At 49.8% G+C, this 22,526-nt stretch overlaps 1 protein-coding gene across 1 annotated transcript in view; it reads right to left on the reverse strand.

Annotated features, from left to right (window-relative positions):
• The window catches only part of Trim66 (tripartite motif containing 66), a 49,904-nt gene that overhangs the window by 18,058 nt on the left and 9,320 nt on the right, over positions 1–22,526 (reverse strand). The window contains 10 exon segments of the mRNA XM_038342749.1: positions 546–707; positions 2,868–3,778; positions 5,175–5,292; positions 8,016–8,162; positions 8,658–8,772; positions 9,849–9,965; positions 10,428–10,560; positions 11,419–11,458; positions 11,460–11,567; positions 13,762–13,865. Of these exon segments, the coding sequence (XP_038198677.1) occupies positions 546–707; positions 2,868–3,778; positions 5,175–5,292; positions 8,016–8,162; positions 8,658–8,772; positions 9,849–9,965; positions 10,428–10,560; positions 11,419–11,458; positions 11,460–11,567; positions 13,762–13,865 (1,955 nt within the window).

Consider the following 22,526-nt stretch of genomic DNA (forward strand, 5'->3'; position numbering starts at 1 on the left):
ATCTTCCAAGGATCTCCATATCTGTAGGTGGTCAACCGCCTCTATAAGGACATCCCTGCTGCAGACCATGTACCCAGCCACTTCTACTGGATCTAATTCTAAAGCCAATAACTTTGGGTAGTGGAGAGCCACGTCCAATATCTTCCCCCATTTCCACTGAGAAAGGATAAAGGCTGTGTACTGGGTTCTTAAGTAAAGCTCAGCTCTTCCGGCAGCTGTAAGGCCCTAATCTTCATTTTCCTTCGCTTTTTGGTGGTGATGCCCACCTCAGACAGCCATTTGGAAGGTGACATTAGATCACGGTCATCAGGTAGCACACACACCGTTCTGAGCACAGAGTAAACTGACCCTTCCTTCCCCTCCAAATGAAGCCCAGCGGGCCCATGTGGGAGTGCGAATGGAGATGGTGAAGATCTGCATCGCTCACTCAGTAGCTCACTCAGTAGTGGGCTGGCTAGTATCCAGGGACGGAGCGGGAACACACCTCCCGCACCCCACCACCCTCATCCAGGCGCCTGGTGCCCCGCACTAGGCTGTGTTAGTACCTTTCTCACCACATTTGGAGAGGAGTGCTGGGAGGCGCTGTCCACTGTGGGGACACTGTGTGGAGTTTCTTCCCCGGATGTCTGAGGCAAGGCTGCAGCAGTATTCTTGTCGAGGGGTAGAGCTGGCTTTGGGCCCTCAGGTGCTGGTGGCTCCTCTGTAACCTAGAAAGGGAAAATGACCTTGGATGGGTTTCCTGCAGAGACTCCCAGCAGGGGCTAAGGCCCACTGAGCTCCACCCTGTCACTGTTTACATTACCATGAGTGAATTATATTTTCTCAAAAAGAAAAATCATCTGGGTTGGGGAAATGGCAGTCAGTAAAGTGCCCAACAAAGACCTGAATTCAGAGTCCTGGCACCCACATAGAACTTGGGGATGAATCACCGTCTAAACCCCAGAGCTGAGATAGTGGGCAGAGAAAGGGTCATTGGCCAGTCAGCCTAGCCAATCTGTGAGTTTTTAGTCTAATGAGAAATCCTGTCTTAAAAATTAAAGCAGAGTTATCAAGGAAGATAGCCAATGTCAACCTCTGGCCTCTATGAACACAGGCACACAAATGCCTGTGCACCCTCATATACACAACCCCAGACATCCACATATCCATATACCCACACAGACATGTGCAAATGATGCACACACACACACACACACACACACACACATACACACACACCTATCTAATCTCTTCCTGAAACTGTATCTTAATACCGTAGTCTTAGGATAGAACCCAAACCAAGAATTCTGAACTAACTCTGCGATGTGCACTTTAACAATTTTAACATGTGGCTTTGGTTTGTTTGGCTAGTTGGCTGGCTAGTTGGGTAGCTGACTGGTTAGTTTGGCTTTGATCTGGATTTATTTCATTACTATTATGGTTGTGGTGCTAGGAATCAAACCCAGGATCTTGTGCGTGGTAGCAAGCACTTAACCTATCACCGACACACACCCTCAAATCCGCAACAGTTTGCACTATATTTAGCTGTGGTCCTCTATGAACCCTGGATTCTACTCTGCCAGCACAGAATATTTTACATCTCTTCAAAGGAACTGAGCCTCAGGAGATGACACCTGAAGCATTATCTAAAGTCATTCCTGATGAAGCATGAATGTGAAGCCTTATGTTTTATAATAAAAGTCTCTGGAGCCTCTCTGGAGATGTGTAACCATAGATTTAAAGGAGACGCTACCATGCAAAATGTGAGAAGGGATGGGGACATAGGCTGGAACAAGAGATCTAGAAAAAAAGATCTAGAAAAAAATTGAGAAGTATGAACTAAGATGTGAAACAGCAAAGACCCCAAAGACAAATGCACTCACTCAATCATCTCGAGAAAGGAGAGGATCAGCATTCGATTCTCCAACATTCCCTAAACAGAGATCAGAGCCTCTTCCGTGGCATTACAGACAAATCAGCAGACCTGGGCTCAGTCTCATCCTCCTCTCAGCACTCTATAGAGTCTCAAAGCAAACTGCTCGCCCTCACCAACCCTACCGCACCTACAAGCCACAGATGGCACCATCTGCTGGTATGGTTTTCCATATGTGTGCATAAAACATATCTAGCTTTGCAGACATAAAGTCAAAATATTCCTTGGAGTGTTGTAAAAGTGCCAGCAACCAAGGTCTAATGCCACCCTCATTCTACTCCTTGAGCTCTCTATTTCCCTACTAGGTATGCCTAAGCTCCCAGCTTGAAAGAGTTCACAGATAGGAGCGACTGCCCCTTATCGTGACCCTGGAAGGGGTGTAGCAACACTCCGATGGTACCATCTACTGGGCTTGAGTACATGCTGCTCTCCACGAATACATGAGAACCTGAGCTCAATCCTCCAGAACCCACATTAAAAAGCCAAGAATATCAGTGCATGCCTATAACCCCAGTGCTTGGAATGTGGAGATGGGTGGATCTCTGGGGCTTGCAGAACGGCCAGCTGAGCCAAGCTAGCAAGCTCCAAGTTCAGTTAGAGACTCTGTTTCAAAAGAAAAGAAAAGAAAGAAAAGTGGACAGCAACAGAGGAAGATGCCCAACATCAACCCCTAGCTTCTCCATAGACTCTCTCTCTCTCTTCCTCCCTCTCCCTCTCCTTCTCCCTCTCCTTCTCCCTTTCCCTCTTTCTCTCTCTCTCCCCAATGTCACCCCATGGGATAGGGCTAAGCCAGGCCACTCTAGAGAACCCTGAGCCCAGATCTCTATAGACCACATACTATATCCTCCACAGCTTTGCTGAGCTCAGGACTAATGTGAGGGCTTAGCTGAAGAACACACTTAGATGAAGAAACCAGATGCTGTATGCCCTAAGAAGTCCTGGGATGACAGCTCACCTGCAGGGAATCCTCCTGGCTCTGGGACTGGACAGGTGCTGGCTGCCTGACAATATAGTTGATCTGCCCCACGATGGTTTGCTGCAGATGCTGAGGAGACTTGGTCTGACTCAGCTGCAGGCTGGGCTGTTGAGCCTGCAGGAGGAGTTCCAAGTCCTTCTGCATCTCCTCCAGCTCAAACTTGTGATGCATAATGTCCACGTTCTGGGAACAGGCAGGCCCAGGAGGGCTCTCGTGCTGGCTGGAAGCCAGGTGCTGGGATGGAGGCAAGGGTGGCGGTGCATGCTGGGTGGGTGGAGGAGGTGGAGGTGGAGGTGGCGGTGGCGGCGGCTGCTGTGGCTGCTGCTGAAAGTGGCCGAGCTTCAGCTTCTGGTGGTGGCCCAGCTGAACTTGGATGGAGGGTGTCTGTATGGCCGGCTGGGAGTGAGCTCCCGACTGAACGTCTTGCGGAGGGACGATGCACACAGGCTGGGAAATCAGCTGCTGTCCTGGCCGCTGGGATGTACTCTCCTGTTCTGCCAGAGGCGGTGGTTCTAACCAGGGCTGCAGCAGCTTTGGTGGATGGGGACTGCAGGCCAGCTCTTTCTCCCTGGGCAGCAGGGTGGAACACTGCAGCGACCCCAGCTGGTGGGTCACCATTTCAGAGGGCTGCCGGAAACTGTGAGCTGGGTGGATACTGGGTGGGGCGACCTGGCCTTTGAGGGAAGGTGAGACTGGGGAGCAGTGGGAGCAGCAGACAGACGAGGAGCACAGTGCTGGAGGCTGGAACTTGTGTGAGGGGTGGCTGAGAGACTCCTGCTGAGCCATGGGGGCCTGGTGGCCCTGATACAAGGACGATGACCCCTGTAAGCTCCCATAAGCTGCTGTAGCATCTGCCCGGGACAGCTGCCCACCCTCAGTGGTTATGCAGCCTGGAGGTGAAGAACAGAGAGATTCCAAAGGTAAGATGTTACTCTCTGCTCCCGGGACCAAAGACCAGCGTTCAGCAAGCCCAGTCAGCCCCGGAGATGAACTTCCACCCCAGACCTCCAAGACTTTGTCTAGAGTGCTGCCAGGAACAAGGCCTGCAGAAGCTCACTTTAGGGGACCGTGGGTATTTGAGGAACTGGGTCAGCTTTTACTAATCTACCAGCCTTTCTACCTGACTGGGAAACCTACAAGTCCTTCACACTCCTTTCAGTCTAACAGCCCAATGGACTCGCTGAAAGAATGCGCATGGGGGTGGGGAGGGAGTGTCTTGGAAAATAACAAAGGGTGCACAGTAAGCGTCTAGGTGCAGCTCTGGGAACCTGCTGGGCGCCAGTCACCAGCACTGCCGTTGGGTTGCTGTGGTGGCATCATACCGAGTGCTCTCTGTCTACTGCCCCTTCGCCCAGTGTCCTATGAAGCTGGCTTAGGAGACTGAGCTCCTCGAAGACAGAGGATGTGTCTGATTTGCCTGTGGTCCTGTTGTGTTCAGCACCGGGCCTCACCCCGGGGAATTGCTGAGTTAAATAAAACAGGACGGGGTAGGGAAAACTAAATCTGGAACTGGGGATACAGCCACTTGGTAGCCTGCTGGCCTAGGTTCCCCAAAACCATAAACTAGGTATAGTCCTGCACACCTGTAACCCCAGCACTCAAAGGGGAGGTAGAATCGAGAGAGCTAGAAGTTCAAGGCCACCCTCTGTTATTTAGTGAATTGGAAGCCAACCTAAGCTACACGAGACCTGTCCAAATAAATGAACAAAAACATATCTAGTATCATTGATTTGCCAAGTTCAAAAAATTTTCAATGAGATCAACAGCTTAGAATCAAAATGGTAGTTAATTTCAATAACTATTATGTTGTCGGCACAAACATATCTTCATGTCCACACTACGTGGAGACTGACAGAAACTACAGCCGAGAAAAAAAAATACACAAGGCCATTAATCTCCTGTTTACACTGAGCCCAAAGGAGGAGTGTGTAGCTTGTACCCTCACACATATGCCCTGTGTCACCTTACAGACATGTTCACCTGGACTCCCATAGCATTCAGGAGAGGAGGGTCACTGTCTTGTCACCTCTCCAGCAATGAAGCTGAGGTAAAAGGAGCAGCACTCATGCAGAAGAAGAAGCTGGTGTTTCTGGTAGTGCTAGAGTCCCACGCTGCCGTTATTAACCCATCCTCCCCACTTCTACTCAAGGAAAGGTTTGATGACTGACTCCATGATCCCTGGCAGTCTCGAGAGCACTTCCTCCTGGGCATATGGTGAGCCGCCTAGGAAACACAGCAGACTGCCTGCACTTATTCTTAGCTGACAGGCTAAAGGTCGCAGCTCACCAAGGGAAGCCAGCTGCTTGGTCCAGAAGTTGGGCTCCCAGGTGAATCTGATGCTCCAAGGAGAGCCGGGATCTGTGTTGCAGCTCGTCTCCAGCAGCCGCTGCATCTGGAACACAATCTGACAACAGCACCGTTTATCTGGGCATCTGCCTGTGTGGCAAGTCCTACTTTCTAGGGCTTTGGACCGGTTAAAGGGCCCCAAGTTGTGTCCCTCTGGCCTCTGGTCATCCTCCATAGTCTCAGTTCCCTGTCCCCTTCTGATCTTCCCAGCCAATGATCTGCCTCTTCCCCGGGCTCTGGAACCCTGCATCTGTATCTCTTCCAGACCCCAGATGACTTCTAACTGCCTGCCAGCCCAGTCTCCCCACCAGCACCTCCTTCAACATCTGTGAAAACCTTCTCAGAGCTGGCCATTGCCCTGCCCCTTTCATACCACCCACGTGCCATCCTCCGCTGCCATGGCTCTCACCTGCTGCCCTCACTGCTTGCTTTCCCATTGCTTGGGGCTTTGTTGAGTATCTGATCACACCCTGCTATCATGTGGCCCTAGATAACTAGTGACCCAATTGACATCTTGGCTTCTTAAGACTTTGTTTTGTTTTTTAGTTTGTTTTGGAGACAGGGTCTCACGTATTCCAGGCCTTCTTCAAATCTACTGCATATTCAAGGATGACCTGAACTTCTTCTCGTCCCCGGCATGCACCAGCATACCTGGTTTACAGAGTCCTTGGAATCAAAGCCAGGGCTTTGTACATGCTAGGCAAACACTCTACAAGTGAGCTACATCCCCAGTTCCCATTCCTGATTCCTTTTGCTTGTTTTTTAGATTATATTTTAATTACAAAATCTCCCTTCCCTTTCCTCCCTCCAAGTCCTCTCACATACCCATCCCTGCTCTGCTTCAAATTCATGGCTTCTTTTTCATTGTTATTACATGCATATATGTAGTATTTGTATATACATACTTATTCTCAGATATAATCTGTTGAGTCCATATAATGTTACTTATACCATTCTTATTTCTTTAATGTCAATCAGCTTCCACCTGTTTCCAGCTCAGTCACTACACCTACACCTCATTCATCATCTACCTGTGAGGGCATAAACAATGACCTACTTCCTGATTGTAAGGTGCCCCTCCTCCCCTGGGACATGCTCTTCTATCTCACTGCACTCTGAGTGCCATTCTAGCCGTTCACAGTCTCCCCAGCTTCCTATCATCTTCAGGTCCCATGTCACTAGGGCCCTAAGTTTCTACCAACCACCAATTCCTAACTTCAGGTCGATACAGCTATGCTAAAGCCTTGTTACTCATCTGCGTTATCTAAGGCCCTGAAAGTGATGGCTTTTTTCAAGGGCACACTTGGAAGTTCCCTCAGCCTCCTTACTTCCTTTATCATGATCCTCTTCCACTGCTAGGTCATTCACCCTGCCATTGCACACAATCGCTAACCCTCTTCTTATTTATTACTTTGCAGAGGATAAAAGAGACCACAAAAGGCAGATGCTCCAGGAACTGAGGCTGTAGCTCGGTTAGTAGTGTCTGCCTAGTATACAGGAAGCCCTGGGTCCAACACCCAGCACTGCATAAGCCCAGCATAGTGGTGCATGCCTGTAATATCAGCATTCAGGGGACACAAGTCATCCTGGGCTACATAGTGAGTGAAGCCAGCCTGGATCGTATCATAGAAATGACAGAAGTCCAAACTCTTCAAACACAGATTCCCTTCGCCCTTACCCGAGACCAACAGGCACTCTCTGGCTCTCGCTCTTCCCCAGAGTGCTCACTCCACCCACCCCTCTCTATTTTACTGCCATTCTCTCTCCCAAAGAGAAGTGCAAATGTTTGCCAGACTTAAAACGTCTCCCCCAGCTCTGCTCCTTCCCAATTCCTGGTCCCTTCTCACGTCTATCTCTAGCCTCACCTCCGTGCTCACGCTCATCTGACTTCTACCTCCCTGCTTTGCAGTCACCAGAGACCTCTGCACTGCCAGCTTTCAAGGCAACTGGGTGTGTCCATCCTGTCTCGCCTCTGTAGGGTGGGTGGTCAGCACAGTCCTTGATTTGAGCTCCGTCGACATCTGTGCACTCTACGTCTCTGCCTCTCCTCTACACTCTAGCTGTGCTTCTCGGTCCTCACTGTCTGCCCCCTCTGCAGAAATAATGGTATTCCCTGGTTTCAGATTTGTTCGCTTCTTCTCCACGATGCTGCCATGGTGACTGCCCCAGTAATGATGCCTCTTAATCTACAGCCCTGACTCTTCTGAAGTCCAGACCCATCTAGTAAACCAGCTTTTTGGCCCCCTCTTTTCAGATGCCCTCCAGGCTCCTTAGAGTCAATACAACTATCTCTTAAAGCTTATTCTCCTCCAGCCTGGAGTGTTGCACTCAGGGCAAAGAGACAGGAGAATCTCAAGTTTGAGGCCTGCAGGAGCTACCTAGCAAGACCCTATCAAAAAACAAAACCAACACTCCCTTCTCCAAGGCATCACAAGCTCAAGACTTCAAAATCTTCTCCAACCCCTGCTTTTCTTGCTCTCCTACTTGGAGTCTAGTAACTAGCTTTCTGTGAGCTCTCTGAACACTGCCTGTGCCCAGGCCTTCCTGGCTGGGTTAGCAAGATCGTTTCTGCAGCTGGGTCCCTTGTGCTATAAGACCTGGTAGAAAATGACATTCGCTTACTAACCCAAAACCATGACTGGTCTGAAGAACTGAGGACCTGTTGTCTTGCTCCTCCTTCCTTCTAAAACCATGCACTTCCAAGGATAGCCCCTCCCCTTGCGATACAGGCTCTGTTCAGGTCTGTTTTCAGACTAGCTGAAGGGACAGGCTTCCTCTTACCAGCTCTTTGCTGAAAAGGAATGGGACGCTGGTCTTGCTGCAGACGGCCCAGTTGATGAAATTCTGCACATGCTCAAACTGCCGGTTGAGAACCATGATGCTCTGTAACTGTTGCTCCAGCTTCCGCTTTCTCTCATTAGTGATGCCCTGGTGCACAGAGAAAAGAGAGTCCCTGCTGAAGTTCATGGCCTGTTTGGGAAATCTAGTGGCCACTGATGGCATCTGATAAGAGAACTGAAAATAGCCTTGAGCTGGTTGCTGGTGGTGGGTGGAGAAAGGGAGAAGAGATAGTGAGAGATTCCACAGCACAAATGTGGAATGGTGACAAATGGGAAAAACATGAATGAGTGAACGTCTACACTTCTTGCATTCAACCTTCCGAAGAAGGCACAATTAGACTCTGTCTTAAGACCTCCCTGGCGTAGTTAAGGGTGGCAGCTACCTGAGAGGCATGGCTGGCATCAGGGAGAGGTTGAACTGGTTTCCTAGCCCTTATCAAGCCACTCTCCCAAAATTAGACTAGAAATTTTAAATACAGCATGCAACAAAATGCCGCGATGACTATGCACCTGAATCCTAGCCCTGGCTTCTGACCCAGGAGAACGCAGGATGCACCCACCGGGTCCGTCTGCATATACATACCTCAAGCTCCTCTATGAGCCCATTGGCCTGTTTGTTCAGCTCATTCATCAGGACCATCTTGGCCATTTTGATCTGGTTTTCCACCTTCCTATGCTGATGCTTCACTTCAAAAATCCTGGAAACACGATGGGACAAACAGTGATCCCTCTCTGCTTGCTGAGAGACAGAATACAGAAAAGCTGGCAACTTGGAGCTGCCTTAGAGCCAAGCAGGCATTAAAGAAAAAGGACCTTTCTCAGCCCTGTTCACTATCCCTCCCAGACCCCTTGGTCTAAGTGGGCTTCCTCTAGGAAACCTCATGTCCACCCAGTAGCTCACCCGGTGGCACAGTACTGTGGGATATATAGATATGATTTCATATTGTCCAAAAGGAAGACATGTGGGTGCAGGGACTAGTAGTTTCTGAGGACTGGGCAGAGAGGGAAGTGGAGGGATGTGACTAGTAATGTAAGGGTTTCTGTTAGGGTGATAGAAACGTTCAATTGCACAGTTCTATGAAATGCCAAAAAAAAAAAAAGATGCATTACACATTTTAAAGGCCTTAGTTTATTATATCTCATTAAAAGTATTTAAGAGAAAGGTTATGGTCTTTGAAGTTACCGCAGTCCTAGCTTCCAAGTTGATTACCCATGTTAGCTCAGATAAATCACCATGTTAGCTCAGACAACCTCTATGAACCTCCGCCTCCTCATCAGTAAAATGAAGATAAGCCTTGACTGAAAGAATTATAATAACTGAACAAAATAATGCATGTTTCCCAACCCACTGCTTCCCAATTCCTAACTCTTGCTATACAAAACGCCAGAGATGCCACGCCATTTAACTTATTTATATGGGTAACAAGAAGGGATAGATTATGACTAACTTGTTGCTGTCCCACAATAAACAGCGCTTCCTTCTCCAAAAGCGACTTACTATGTACCCTTGTTCTTGGGTACCCATTTCTGGCTGATTCATAAAGCACAGAACCTAGGTCCGGACTCATTCTGATCGCCCTGAACTAGCCTGGCCCTAGTCATCAGCTGATACCCCAAAGACAGCTCACTGGCACTGAGACCTCTAAGGGATGGACACGTAGGCTAATCTGCCTAACCACATCCGCCTCCATGGACCGTCTGGACGCTGGTACCCAAGCCCGGGAGGTGAGAGAGCAGAGCATTTTCGGCACTAGCCAGATCTGGCCTAGGCTACCTGTCCTCGATCTGCTTCGCAGATGTCTGCAGGCTGGATTTCTTATGTGCCACCTGCGTGGTCACGCTTTCCAGAAGCATCCTCTGGTTTTGTAGAACTTCCTCAACATGCCTGCACCTAAGGGAGGAGACAAAGCAAGAGCTGAGGAGTGATGGCTCCTCTCCTGAGCAGCCAGCACCCAGGAAACCCCATGGTGCCTTGTCTCAGCCTCAGAGGCCAGGATTACACAGTGAGAGACAAAAGCACTCAAGTCTCTTAGTCCAGCGGGAGGTTTTTAGACTTGTCTCATGAGAAGAGGAACACCTTGGCCCAGGTTGACTTGGGCAAGAAGAGGTGTTGTTGTTGTTGTTGTTGTTGAGACAGTTTCACTATGTAAGCAAGGTATCCTCTGCATCACTATGTAGCCTTAGATGTCACCTAAACTCACCACCACCCTCCCTCAGCCTCCCAAGTGTTGGTATTACAAGTGAATGTCACTATACCCTGCCTAGGAGAGAGGGTGACACCTCAGCATCAGCAGGCCAGAGCAAGCCTCCCAGGCCCCCCCCCCCCCGCCCCAGGACAGTCCACCGGCCCTACCTGTGCTCCTTGTGCTCCACCATCAGGCAGCTGTGGCATGTGAGCACATCACATGTCTCGCAGAAGAGCTTCAGAACTTCCTGTGTGTGCAGAGGGCAGTACAAGGCGAAGTCCCCAGAACCACCACTCACCCCTGCCAGAGAAGACAGAAGGTGTGGGCTTCTGCTCACGCAGACTTTCTGCTAAGCTTTGCTGAGCAGCCCTCAGCCTTCCAGAGACGCGTCACAGACACGGAGCATGGGGCAGGAGATGTGAGCAGGAGAGATCTCTCTTGGGAACACTGAGACTCAGGCAAAAGGAAGAATTCAAGCTTAGCCTGATTTGCTCAGCTGTCCAGAAACTTCACACTCTCACGCCCTCGTGTCCCACCCCCTGCCAGGAGTGGAGAAGGCACTTGCTCCTGCTCCAAGTAGATCTCTGGCACAGTGGGAAACCCCTCTAAATGAACCTAAGCCTCTTCACTAACCAGGATTCTGTGTCGGTGTGGCTAACACCAACTACTCAGGTTTGCTGGGCTTCAGACTAGTTCATGTGATGAACTCTGTCTGCTTCCAGTGGGCCGGACACATAACACACACACACACACACACACACACACACACACACACACACACACACGTCAAGGGCTCCAGAAGACTTTCTAAAAGACTGTTGACTAAAACAGATGGTGCAGGACAGACAAAAGGGCAAGAGTGGACCCGACTGTTAATATGTGAGGCATATTGCTCTAAATAGGAGTGAAGGTGGGAGCTCAGCTTCCTTCCATGACTCAAGATCATGCTCCCAGTGCCAGCTCACCCACACTCTCCCGCCCCCAGCCCAACAGCGAAGGGCTAGAGTGAGTCACCCCTCTGACTCTAAGGGAGATATCCTTCCTTTGCAAAAGACTTGGAAACCATCCCCACTGCCTCCCTTGGCTGAGAAACGAGGTCAGAATACTATTCTCCAGGCACTTGTGGGTTCAGCACAGAAGAAACATGAGGGGCTGTACCTGAGGATCCCTTCTGTGCCCGTGCAAAGAGTGGGCCCCCCCGGGGCTGGGACATGCCGGTGTTCCTCTGTGCAGGAGCTGCATAGCCAGCGGTTGCAGTAGGTGCAGAGGATATGCGCCGCCCTCTTCTCTTTGCATTCAGAGCAGTTCTGGAAGCAGAGAGACCAACATGGGTGACCCCGTAGTTGCTGGGGTTTACAGCTGCAAGCAGCAAATGCCCTCCTGCCTGGGGTCCTGGTGGAATGCTTTCCAGAACTGAGGAGTCGTGTCTAGTGGAGAGGGCTGCCTGGCAGGGCTTGCGCAGGAAATCACCCTCTGTGACAGAAGGGACAGTGGCTATTTCTCTGATCTTGCACTACAGTTAAGGAAACCCAGTAAGCCAAGGCTGCCCCCCATCAAGGCACACACAGCTTGGGCAGTGTGACACCCTTTAAATCGATAATGCTGTGATAAAAAATACATGACAAGTGTTAAGGACACATGCAAAAGGAGGTTTCTAAGAACTAGGCCTAAGGGTGGCAGGGAGCCTTTTCATCAGTAGGACACATCTAAGTTGATGCTGAATGGCAAGTGGGTAGATGAAGGGGAAGTTACAACAGAGGAAAATCTCATGCAAAAACTGAGCATCCAATGTCTTCAAAGGAGAGAAAGTCTAAGATGTCAGGGCACCCAGCGAGAGAGAAAGCACATGAAGGCCGGCTTCAGAGCTGTGCTCCACCTGCAGTCTGCCCGGCCTAAGATCCCCTCCTCACCTCCAAAAGTTTGGTCATTTGTGGTCATGTTTTGTTTGTGCTGAAACAAATGAAGCTGCCTGGAGATCAGAGTACGGAGCGAGCCACACTAGTCAGCCACAGAGGCCAGGCGGTGGTGGCGCACACCTTTAATCCCAGCACTCGGGAGACAGAGGCAGACAGATCTCTGTGAGTTCAAGGCCACCCTGGGCTACACAAAATTGATCCAGTCTAAAAAAGAAACAGAGCCAGGCGATGGTGGTCCACACCTTTAATCCCAGTACTAGGGAGGTAGAGATGGAAAGGGATATGGCTGGATGGAGAGAAGAATATAAGCAGGAAGAGATAAGAGCTCAGGATTTAGTCTGGGGACTTGGAGAGACAGGATACCCCATTTGGTCTGAGGATTTTGTAGAGGTAAGAACTAGTTGCTGGCTGCTCTGTTTCTCTGATCTTTCAGCTTTCACCCCCTAATATCTGACTCAATTTACTAATTAAGACCAATTAGAATTCATGCTACAGTCATTTCATCAGCAGATACAATGCTATGTCTGATGGGAGCCATCATGAAGTGAGGACATGTGGGAAAACATTACCTAGTCCATCCTTAGCTCACACAATCCACTCAACTGCTGTGTGTTGAGAAGGCTTTAGGAACTTCCCTATGGGTGTCTTAGAAGCAGAATACATGTTAACTCCCAGAGAGCAACAAACATTCAGTGAGAACTGATACAGGAAAAAGTGAACAAGCCAGTAGAGAATGAAAAGCAGTGACAAGGCCGAGTCTGTGGAGGAACAGGAGGCGTTCCGGCCGGCAAGGGACGGCGAGGGACGGCGAGGGACGGCGAACAGCGCAGAGCTGTTCAATCTAAGCTGATGTGTGAAATCTCAACCCAGGGGGAAGCTAAAGGGGAAGAAAAGCCTACTACTACTGATAGATATTATCTGTAAGAGCCACGAGAGAAAAAATAACACTGAAATAAATTAAGTAATGTTTAATATATCTTAAGATACCTTCACTTTACACTCAAAGCATGTAAATTTCACCTAGTAGAAAACTATGCTGCTTCTCCTAATTCAAACATGTTTTATTTCCCTCCTGCGTGGATGGATGGATAAATGAGTGCATGGATGGGTGGATAGGTGCATGGATGGGTGGATAGGTGCATGGATGGGTGGATAGGTGCATGGATGGGTGGATAGATGCATGGATGGGTGGATAGGTGCATGGATGGGTGGATAGGTGCATGGAAGGGTGGATTGATGAGTGGGTGTATGGACAGATGGATGGATGGATGGATTGATGAGTGGGTGTATGGACAGATGGACAGATGGATGGATGGATGGATGGATGGATGGATGGATGGATGGATGGGTGGGTGGGTGGGTGGACGGACGGACGGGTGGGTGGGTGGATGGATGGATAGATGGATGGATGGATGGATGGATGGATGGACAGATGGATGGATGGATGGATGGGTGGGTAGATGGGTGGGTGGATGGATGGGAAACTGATGGAACCACAAGTCAGTGATAGGTGGCTAGACCTACAGATGGGGGTCTCATCAATTTCTGTCAACCACCACCTGTCTACTCCACTGTCCTGACTTACCCTGGCCATTGTGGGTTGCCCAGGAGGAAAGTACTGAAGGAAAATATGTTCAGTTACATCTCTGGTAAGATACACTCGTTGACATCCAGGACAGGAGATGAGCTCTGGAGGGGAAAGACAGACAGTGGAGTTAAACAATAGAGTGATTATTCATACAGCCTAGAAGGGGGCTTTCTCATACCCAGCACCAACATACGGGCAGTATTTCCTCTGTGCCGACGTGATCTCTATTCAGTAACACAGCCCACAATTAGCATGAACATGACCATCCCACCAGAGGCCAGCCCTTCAGACATCCATGTGGTCTCCTCCCATCCCTGTCTTTGCCTAATCTACCTTCCTCTCTTCCCTAGGAGCCGGGTTACTACAGACTCAAGCCTCTGCCTCCTGCTACTCCAGTTCTTCATTCTATAGCCCTGAGGTCCCAGTTCCGTGACTTTGGAAGGATAGTGTAGTCCAGAGGACAGCACAGTCATTAATGTCCCCATGTTACCTGGATCCCAAAGCTGGAGCTTCCAGTTCTCCAGCCAGAGAAAGAACAGCCCCGCCCCCTGCCTGCTCCTATAAAGGTGCTTTTCATTGGTTTAACCAATACCAATAAGTCTGTTTCTGGGGCTCAGGAGCCTGTGGCTGGGCTGTTTCTACCCAGAGTCACAGACCATGTAAGGTACACTACAAACATCATCTGTGAGCAGCCTGGTTTACTCCCTTTCCCAGAAGAATGCAACAGTTTCCAAACATTCCTTAGCATAGTGGGCATCTGAATTACACAAGCAGCAGGAGATTGTCACCCTGGAGGCCACAGTGACTCTTCAGACCCACTTCTAAAAACAGTTGACCCTCTGGGAACGAGTCTCTTGGGGAGGGCAAGGTACCTGTGTGCATGGATGAGGCTGGTGTGAAAAGGAACTGGTAGTAACAGGGCCTGTGGCAATATAGTCACAGTCTTCTCTGCCTCGTTCCATCAGTGCAGTAGTGAATGCAGCAGAATCAATTGCTCTGCAATGCACTCAGAAGAACGCAAGCCCAAATACCAGTTTTGCCACCCGGTGACCTTGGGCTTTGTCCTAACTGACTCACCTATGCCTATTTCATTACATGTAAAATAGGAAGGGAAAAAATGAGAGTTGCTTTGATAGGTAGACATGGTGGGACACATCTACAATCACCAGCACTTGGGAATCTGGGGCAGAAGGCATCACAAATTCAAAGGCAGTGGAGGCTACACAGCAAAAGCCTGTCACAAAAAGACAGGCTGGTGAGGTAACTCAACAGGTAAAAGTGCTTGGTGCCACGTCTGAGATCCTGAGCTCTATCCCTTGAATCTACAGGTGGAAGGAAAGAACCAGTTCTTTCCAGTTGTCCTCTGGCCTTTACATGTGTGCTATAATAGGTTCACACATACACACACACACACACACACACACACACGGAAGGGGGCAATGACTCTCTAACTCCACCCACTGAATCTATGACCAGACCTCAGGAGCCTGTGCGATTCTGCTCTTGCTCCTAGGATTCTCCAGCTACTCTGTGAAAACTTGAACCTGGGGCTCAGATTGCTGGAAGACATCAGACCTCGAGGAAAGAGACCATAGTTGTCTCAAACATTCCTCGTAAGACTACCCTAAACCAGCCAGACCAAGTGAGACACCAGTCTAATGCAGGCACTGAAGTACAGCCAGGATCAGGCAAATTCAGCCCAGACTACCTGGAGAATTCCAGTCCAGATCACCAACCTGGAGAGCCACACAACAAAGAAAGTTGGGTTTGATCACTAAGTTAATAGGGGTGGCTTATTGTGCAGCAAAAATTCATCGTTACCATCTGCAAAACCCATAAAATCATATAAAACAACAGCCCTTGTAGAGCCGTGGATTTCTGAATCCCCTGGGTACTTTTCCTGCTGGTCAACACCCTTGGCTGTCAGGTGACTGTCTCCACTTTCAGAACAGCGGCCTAAATGTTGAAGGTTACCTCCAGGACTCCCAGCTCCTGGTACCAAGTGATCAAACCTTAAAACCAGTGGGCCCAGCAGAGTGGAAAAGGAGGATGAACTCGATGGTCTCACCGCCATTCTTGGCCTTTAAGGCAACACCTTGCTCGGCATTCATTTTCAGCTTGGCCTTACCTCCCACCCCAGCCTCATCTCTAGCTTCATCTGCCAGATGCCATAGGTCTTTGGCATGCCGGATATTTCTGCTGCCTCTGGATCAGCCAAACTTTTGCATGGCTCTGTCTGACAAAACGCTGTTCCTCCCTGAAATACTTTTCCTCGCCTCTGTCCTTTTCAGATAAGCTCCTATGCATCCTTTCAAACCTGTCCAGATGTTCCACGTTTGAGAAACGGGGCTGGTTTCCCCTAGGATCAGTCAGTCAGTACCTCTAGTATAAGAAAGGCCACATGGGGGCTGGAGAGATGGCTCAGTGGTTAAGAGCATTGCCTGCTCTTCCAAAGGTCCTGAGTTCAATTCCCAGCAACCACATGGTGGCTCACAACCATCTGTAATGAGGTCTGGTGCCCTCTTCTGGCCTGCAGACATACACACAGACAGAGTATTGTATACATAATAAATAAATAAATATTTAAAAAAAAAAAAAAGAAAGGCCACATGGGCAGGGGGGGCTGGAGAGATGGCTCAGTGGTTAAGAGCACAGGCTGCTCTTCAGAGGTCCTGAGTTCAATTCCCAGCAACCACATGGTGGCTCACAACCATCTATGAGGTCTGGTGCCCTCTTCTGGTGCGCGGGCATACAAGGAGGCAGAATGTTGTATACATAATAAATAAATAAACCTTTGGAAAAAAAAAAAAAGAAAGGCCACACGGCATCTTAACTACCTGTTCATATGTCTACATAAGAAATTATCCATGCTTAGCATCAGAGGACAGTGCATGGCTTTTAGTAGAGCAGAGAAGAGCACTTCATTTGCTGGCATGCTCCATGCATATCCCTTGCACTCATGGCCTCTTGGAAGAAGTCACCTAGAAGTTTCTGGGCAGTGGGGAAAAGTGTTCCTGAGATAACAATCACGCCGTTTATAAACAAGGCTCTGCTGCTATTGATTGTCACCCTGAGTGAGCGCCCTCTATCCCTGAAGGTCACTAAGTTGTTAAAATGAGGTGTCCAGGCCTAGCAAGAGAATGCTGATCACACAATCCTTTTCATGTGCTAACTGAGGCAGGACAAGGGGGACAGTCAGTGAAATGGCAACTGAGCTATCTATCCTCCTTGTCAGAAGTCAGGTGGGCCAGGCATGGCGGCACATGAGAGACCAAGGCAAGAGGATTGCCAGTGTGATTCCAGCCCCAGCTATAGGGTGAGAAACAAACAAAACAAACACCAGAGAACAAAGGGCTGTGGTGAGGGGAAGCTCGAGCAGGATCGGCCCTGGGGAGGGGCTGCTGACGGGCAGAGCCAGAGAACAACTACCCTGTTCATAAGACTCACTATCTACACACTTCAGTTGCATCGTAAGTAAAATGTTATTTACATATAAGGCTTATGTTAGAGGGAGGGACTTGTTCTGAGACAAGGCCTCACGTAGCCCAAGCTGGCCTCAAACTCAAAATGGAGCCAAGAATGACCTTGAACTCCTAGGGAGATGGAGTTGCAGATGCGCGACACCCTGCCTGCCTTAGGCAGTGTTGACGATTAGATCCAGTGCATCACGCGTGCTAGGGAAACACTCCACCAGCTGGACTGCATGAAGGAGGTGGATAAAGTCTTGGCCTCCTAACCTATGTAGACCAGGCTGGTCTTGAATGTGACAGCGATTCTCCTGCCTCCCAAGTGCTAGGATTGCAGGTGTGCATCAGCAAGCCCACCTATTTTACTGCATTTCACAACCAGAAACATCGTTCTTGAGACAGAGAAGACCATTACACAAAGACCACCAAGGAGGTGGGTCTTCTGTTTCCAGAATGAGGATGGCACCGGAGGTCTCTCTGTGGAGCCTAGTGGCCTGGGAGACCAGTTCTGAGAGCCACATTCCTTCCATCTGTTAAGAGATGGGCGGGCCATAATGTAAGTCTAAAATTCCAGCACTCAGGAGATTGAGGCAGGGGAATCTCAAGTTTAAGACCACACTAGGCTACACAGAGAGTTCCAGAATAGCCGGCCTCAAAAACTAAACAAATTTCTTGTCCCTAGGAGGTGCGATACAAATTGGCATCTGCTTACCACTACTTTCTGTAGTGGCACCATGCATGTGTTATAGCATTCTTAATAGGTCTTATCTACATTCTATTATAGCAAACTGAAACCCAAGACTGTTCGCCTTGAGAACCGTGTCCTCGGGCCAGGGAGATGGCTGAGGAAAGCACTTGCTCTGCAGACGTGAGGTCTGGTTCAATGTCCTGAACTCATGGAAAGCTGACTACGCTGGCATGCATGTGTGGTCTCAGAACAACTGCAGGCGGACAGAAGGTGGGGCCGGTAGCATCCCCAGAAGGCAACAGGCCAACCTGGACTGAGCAGCACAGCCACAGACAATAAGACCCTCACTCAAACAACCTGGGAAGCGAGGGCTGACACTCAAGGCCTCTCTCTGACCTCCACACATGTGCCATGGTGTTCACGTGCAACGCACACACGTAAAACATGGCATGTCCCTTTCATTAGGCTATATTCTTTCCTAACCCAATAATAAATACATGATATATTTTTATTGCAATTAACTAGACAGTTTCGCCATATAAAAATATTTTATAATAATGATCAGACCACAGTTATTATCCAACTGCACTAGTAGCCCATACCCACCTTTGGAACCTGGAGCTCTCTTAAGAAATACAGTGTTTGAGGAAAGCAAATGGAAAGAAGCTTTTGAGCCTAAAGAAAAGAAATGTGGAGACAGGTGCATTCTTTGCTACAAACCTGAACTGTAAGGGGGCTTTTAACCATCCTGACATGGGACAGGGACGTGGCTCAAGGGACCCCAAAGCACAGCTTTGACAGCAAGCACCCTGGATGGCGCTCCTTCCTCTGAGAGCTCTGGCCCAAGTCCTAAAGCTGAGCCAGGCAGCAAGTCCAGAAATCTCTGGATGTAGCGGTGATGGATTTCCCCTCTGACAGACTCCCAACACAGAGAAGTCAGTCCTGGTTCCCAGAGGCTACGTTTTACCTCCCCTGATTCACAACTCAGCTGAAAGACCAAGATGTGGTCTGGGGCCTGCTACTGAGGCTGGAGTGCATACTGAGTCAGGAAAGGGAAGGGCAGCCTTGGCCTCAGATGATGAGAGCAGGAGAGACGTCCCAACGAGGTCCCAGAAATCAGGCGTGGGTCACCTCAGTCCACCAGCCACCATGGCCACCCTGAGCCCAGCTTGGGCCTAGTGCTAAGCAATCGTCATGGGTTGGGAGGTCTCGCTGTTCAGCTCTCATCCAGGGCTTCACGGAACTGCCCAGATCTCTCTGTCCTAGCAGTGGGATCCACGGAGGCAGCCTCAAGTGCCTCTGCCAGGTCCAAAGCTGAATAGACCTTCTCTGTTCCCAATTCCCAATCCCACGGAGGGTGAGAGGAAGGCCTCACGAGAAACAGACATGCTTCAAAACTACATTGTCCTTGTAAACCCTCAAACCACTGAGCCGCCTTGATCAGCCTCTGTCGCCACAGGTGAGACACGCTGCCTCGCTCTGCCTCTGCCAGACACTAAGCAAGGAAAACCAGCACCGGTGCTCAGGCCAGCTAGCCAGACTCACTAGCCGATTGCGCCCTCCCACCCTTAGCAACCTCAGGATGCTGAGCGCTGAGGAAGGCCCCAGTGAAGCCCTTGAAGCCTTGCACTGCCCGGGGACTCAGAGCAGCACTGCCTTCAAGAAACAGGTTGCACCCACTCTTCAGATGTCAGCACCAGTTAGAAAGGCAGATTTTGATCCAAGACACACCTAGATTGGCTGCCGATTTTGCCCCTGGCTGCCAGCAGGCTTACCTGTCACCCTGTTGCCTTGTAATTAGAGCAACACCTGGGAGAGAAGTCAGAGGAAGAGCGACAGGTGAGACCACCACCAGCCCTGGAGGACGGTGCTCCCCAGCAGCCCAGGAACACCCACCCCGCATGCAGCAAGCCAGCTGGGCCACAGGGCCTAAGCCTGGGAGAGCTGGGTTCTGGGTGGGGTTTGGGGAGCAGCCTGGAGCCTCTCCCTGTTGTGATGAGCCTCAGCCAGGGCTGCGTTTTCTCTAGCTCACCTGAGATGCTTCTGCAAGAGAGAGCAAGGTTGACTCCTCCTGTTCCTGTTTATCTCCAAGTCTCTGCAGCAATTTTCCCAAACTGAACAGCAAGAGGGAGACCTCAAAGAGGCGACTCTCTTCCTAGCTGCATCTCCTTCCTAATCCTCTGGGTGCCTCTGAATAGAAGCTCAGAAGGAAGAAAACGAGATTTTCAACTTTCAGGAACTAGCTCTGTCGCCCTCTGCACAGCTCACAGCTCGGGAGGCCATCACTCTCAGGCTCTTAAGACTCGATCCACAAAAATCCTTCAGCCCTCCATGTTCCCCAAACTGACAGTGCTCATGTGTGGCTGGAACCTGCCCCGATCCGGCAGCTTATTTAAATAGAGCTCATCACAATAACAGTGCTGGTGGAGAAGTGAGTAGCTGCAGGGCCCTGGGGACCCCCTGTTTATACGTAGGAAGAATGATGCAATCTGGGTATCAAAATAGCAATCCGGAATGGAATAACAGGCTCCCGCAGCAGCGGTGCCTGCTCTGCCGGAGCTCAAGTTGACACACTCTGTCAGCCCCACACTGCTGCAGCATGCAGATGCCAAGCACACACTCTCAAAAACAGCAGGCGCCGGAGAGATCCCTCCAAGCCCCCTGCATCGCAGGAAAGTGCAGGGGGTGGGGACTCACCAACAGACACTAAAATCTATCTCCTAGATACTCACCTGCTCCTGCTACTTCACCTGAAGTCCTTATCCTGTGACGTCACAGTCGGTTGCCATAGTGACCAACTGTCCGTCACCAGCAGAGGATGAGGACTTCAGCTGGAGCAGACACTTGTTTTATGAAGCACAAAGGTCCTGGCAGGGGTCCCTCGGCAGCTCTCTCTATTCTCCCAGGGAAACACAGTCACACACAAACAGAAGAGGGGAGGGAAACGGATGAACTGGGAGAAAGACTTCAGGATAGGATAACGCTGCGAGTCACCGGATGATGACAGCCGCACAGCAATCAGAGGTGGGCAGTGAGGAGAGCCTAGCCAAGCTAAACAAAAGATCCTGACCTTGAGGAAAGGCCGCCCAGAAAGGCTCTGGGAGCCTGGCTGAGCAAGGGAAGTCACAAAGAAAGTGTATCCACTTGAACATTAACAAGATCCTGAAAGGGGGCAGACATGTCAAAATGGGTCAAAAGAGTTGCTCTGAAGAGAACATTAGTGTGCCACCAAAACACAACATGGGGTGGTGGTGGTGGTGTGGGAGGAGTCAAGAGGCTGGGCTGTTCTGAACAGAGACAGGTATGGGAAGAGGGAGAGGGCCACTTCCAAATGCTTTTGTAAATCCTGTTTTCTGACATCCACACCTCTTAAATCAGGCAGCACCCTGCCCTTCCTGCACTAGCGAGCTCCAAATCTGAAGAGCTTTCTAGGAAGCCTCAGTCTACCAAACCCAAATCTCCTAGGTTCAGACACAGGGCCTGGAGTTTTGGCAAGGTTCCAAATCGTTCCTAGACATCCAGTCTGGAAGCAATGGCCCAGACAACCACAGTGGCCTCCCGGTATTCTTCCTGCAATCATCCTGCATGCTATCAAATCAGCCCTCACTGGCATGCGTGCATGTGTGCATGCGTGCGTGTGTGAGTGTGTGCGTGTGTGTTCACAATTGTACCTGAGGTTGACCTTGAATGCCTGTTTTTCCTGCTTCTACTTCCCAAGTGCCAAGATTAAAGGCCGTGTGGACAAACGCATCCTGCCAGAATGCCTGTTCGTTTGTTTGTCTACTTGTTTTGAGACAAGGTCTCTCTGTGGCCCTAGTTGCCCTAGAACTTGCTATACAGACCAGGCTGGCCCCAGACTCACAGAGACCTACCTACCTTTTCCTTCTAAGTATTGCAATGAAAGGACTGTACCCATACCACACCCAGTTCAGAATGACTCTTTAAAATATAGATCTGATCATACTCACTGAGCACAATGGCTCCCATTCTGCAGGAATAATGTTTGTCAAGACCCCTGAGAAAATTTTCTTTCCGGAGTCCCATCTCGGGATCCCCTTTAAGCATTCTATATTCTAGACAAAGTTAACTACCTTCTGTCTTGCTGACCTGCCTGCTCCTCCATGGGCCTCATTCTCACATTATTTCCTACCTGGAGTTTCATCCATATAACAGCCTTGGTTGTCCTGGAACTCACTCTGCAGACCAGGCTGGCCTTGAACCCACAGAGATCCGCCTGCCTCTGCCTCCCAAGTGCTGGGATTAATGGCCTGCGCCACCACCCGTCTCATCCATATTTTTCTATCCTGGGTGACTCCCAAATAGTCTTTTCTACTTGATGGCACCAATGGTTTTAAACCCACCAACTTTCCCAGTGCTTAAAACAGAGATCAGAAAACTACAGCCTGCCTGTTTTTGTCAATAAAGAATACAGTCAAAAATCAGCTTCTTAGACCGGGACGTGTGGGTCAGTGCTTACCTAGCATGCAAGTGGCCCTGGGTTCGGTTCCTCAGCACTCTGAAGGTGGTGGCAGGAAAATCAGAAGTTCAGCCATCCTCAGCTACTTACTAGGTTTAAGGACATGAAACCCTATCTCAAAAAGAGGGGT

The sequence above is a fragment of the Arvicola amphibius genome, chromosome 1 (genome assembly GCF_903992535.2).
Source record: "Arvicola amphibius chromosome 1, mArvAmp1.2, whole genome shotgun sequence".
In the NCBI taxonomy this organism is placed as follows: Eukaryota; Metazoa; Chordata; class Mammalia; order Rodentia; family Cricetidae; genus Arvicola; species Arvicola amphibius.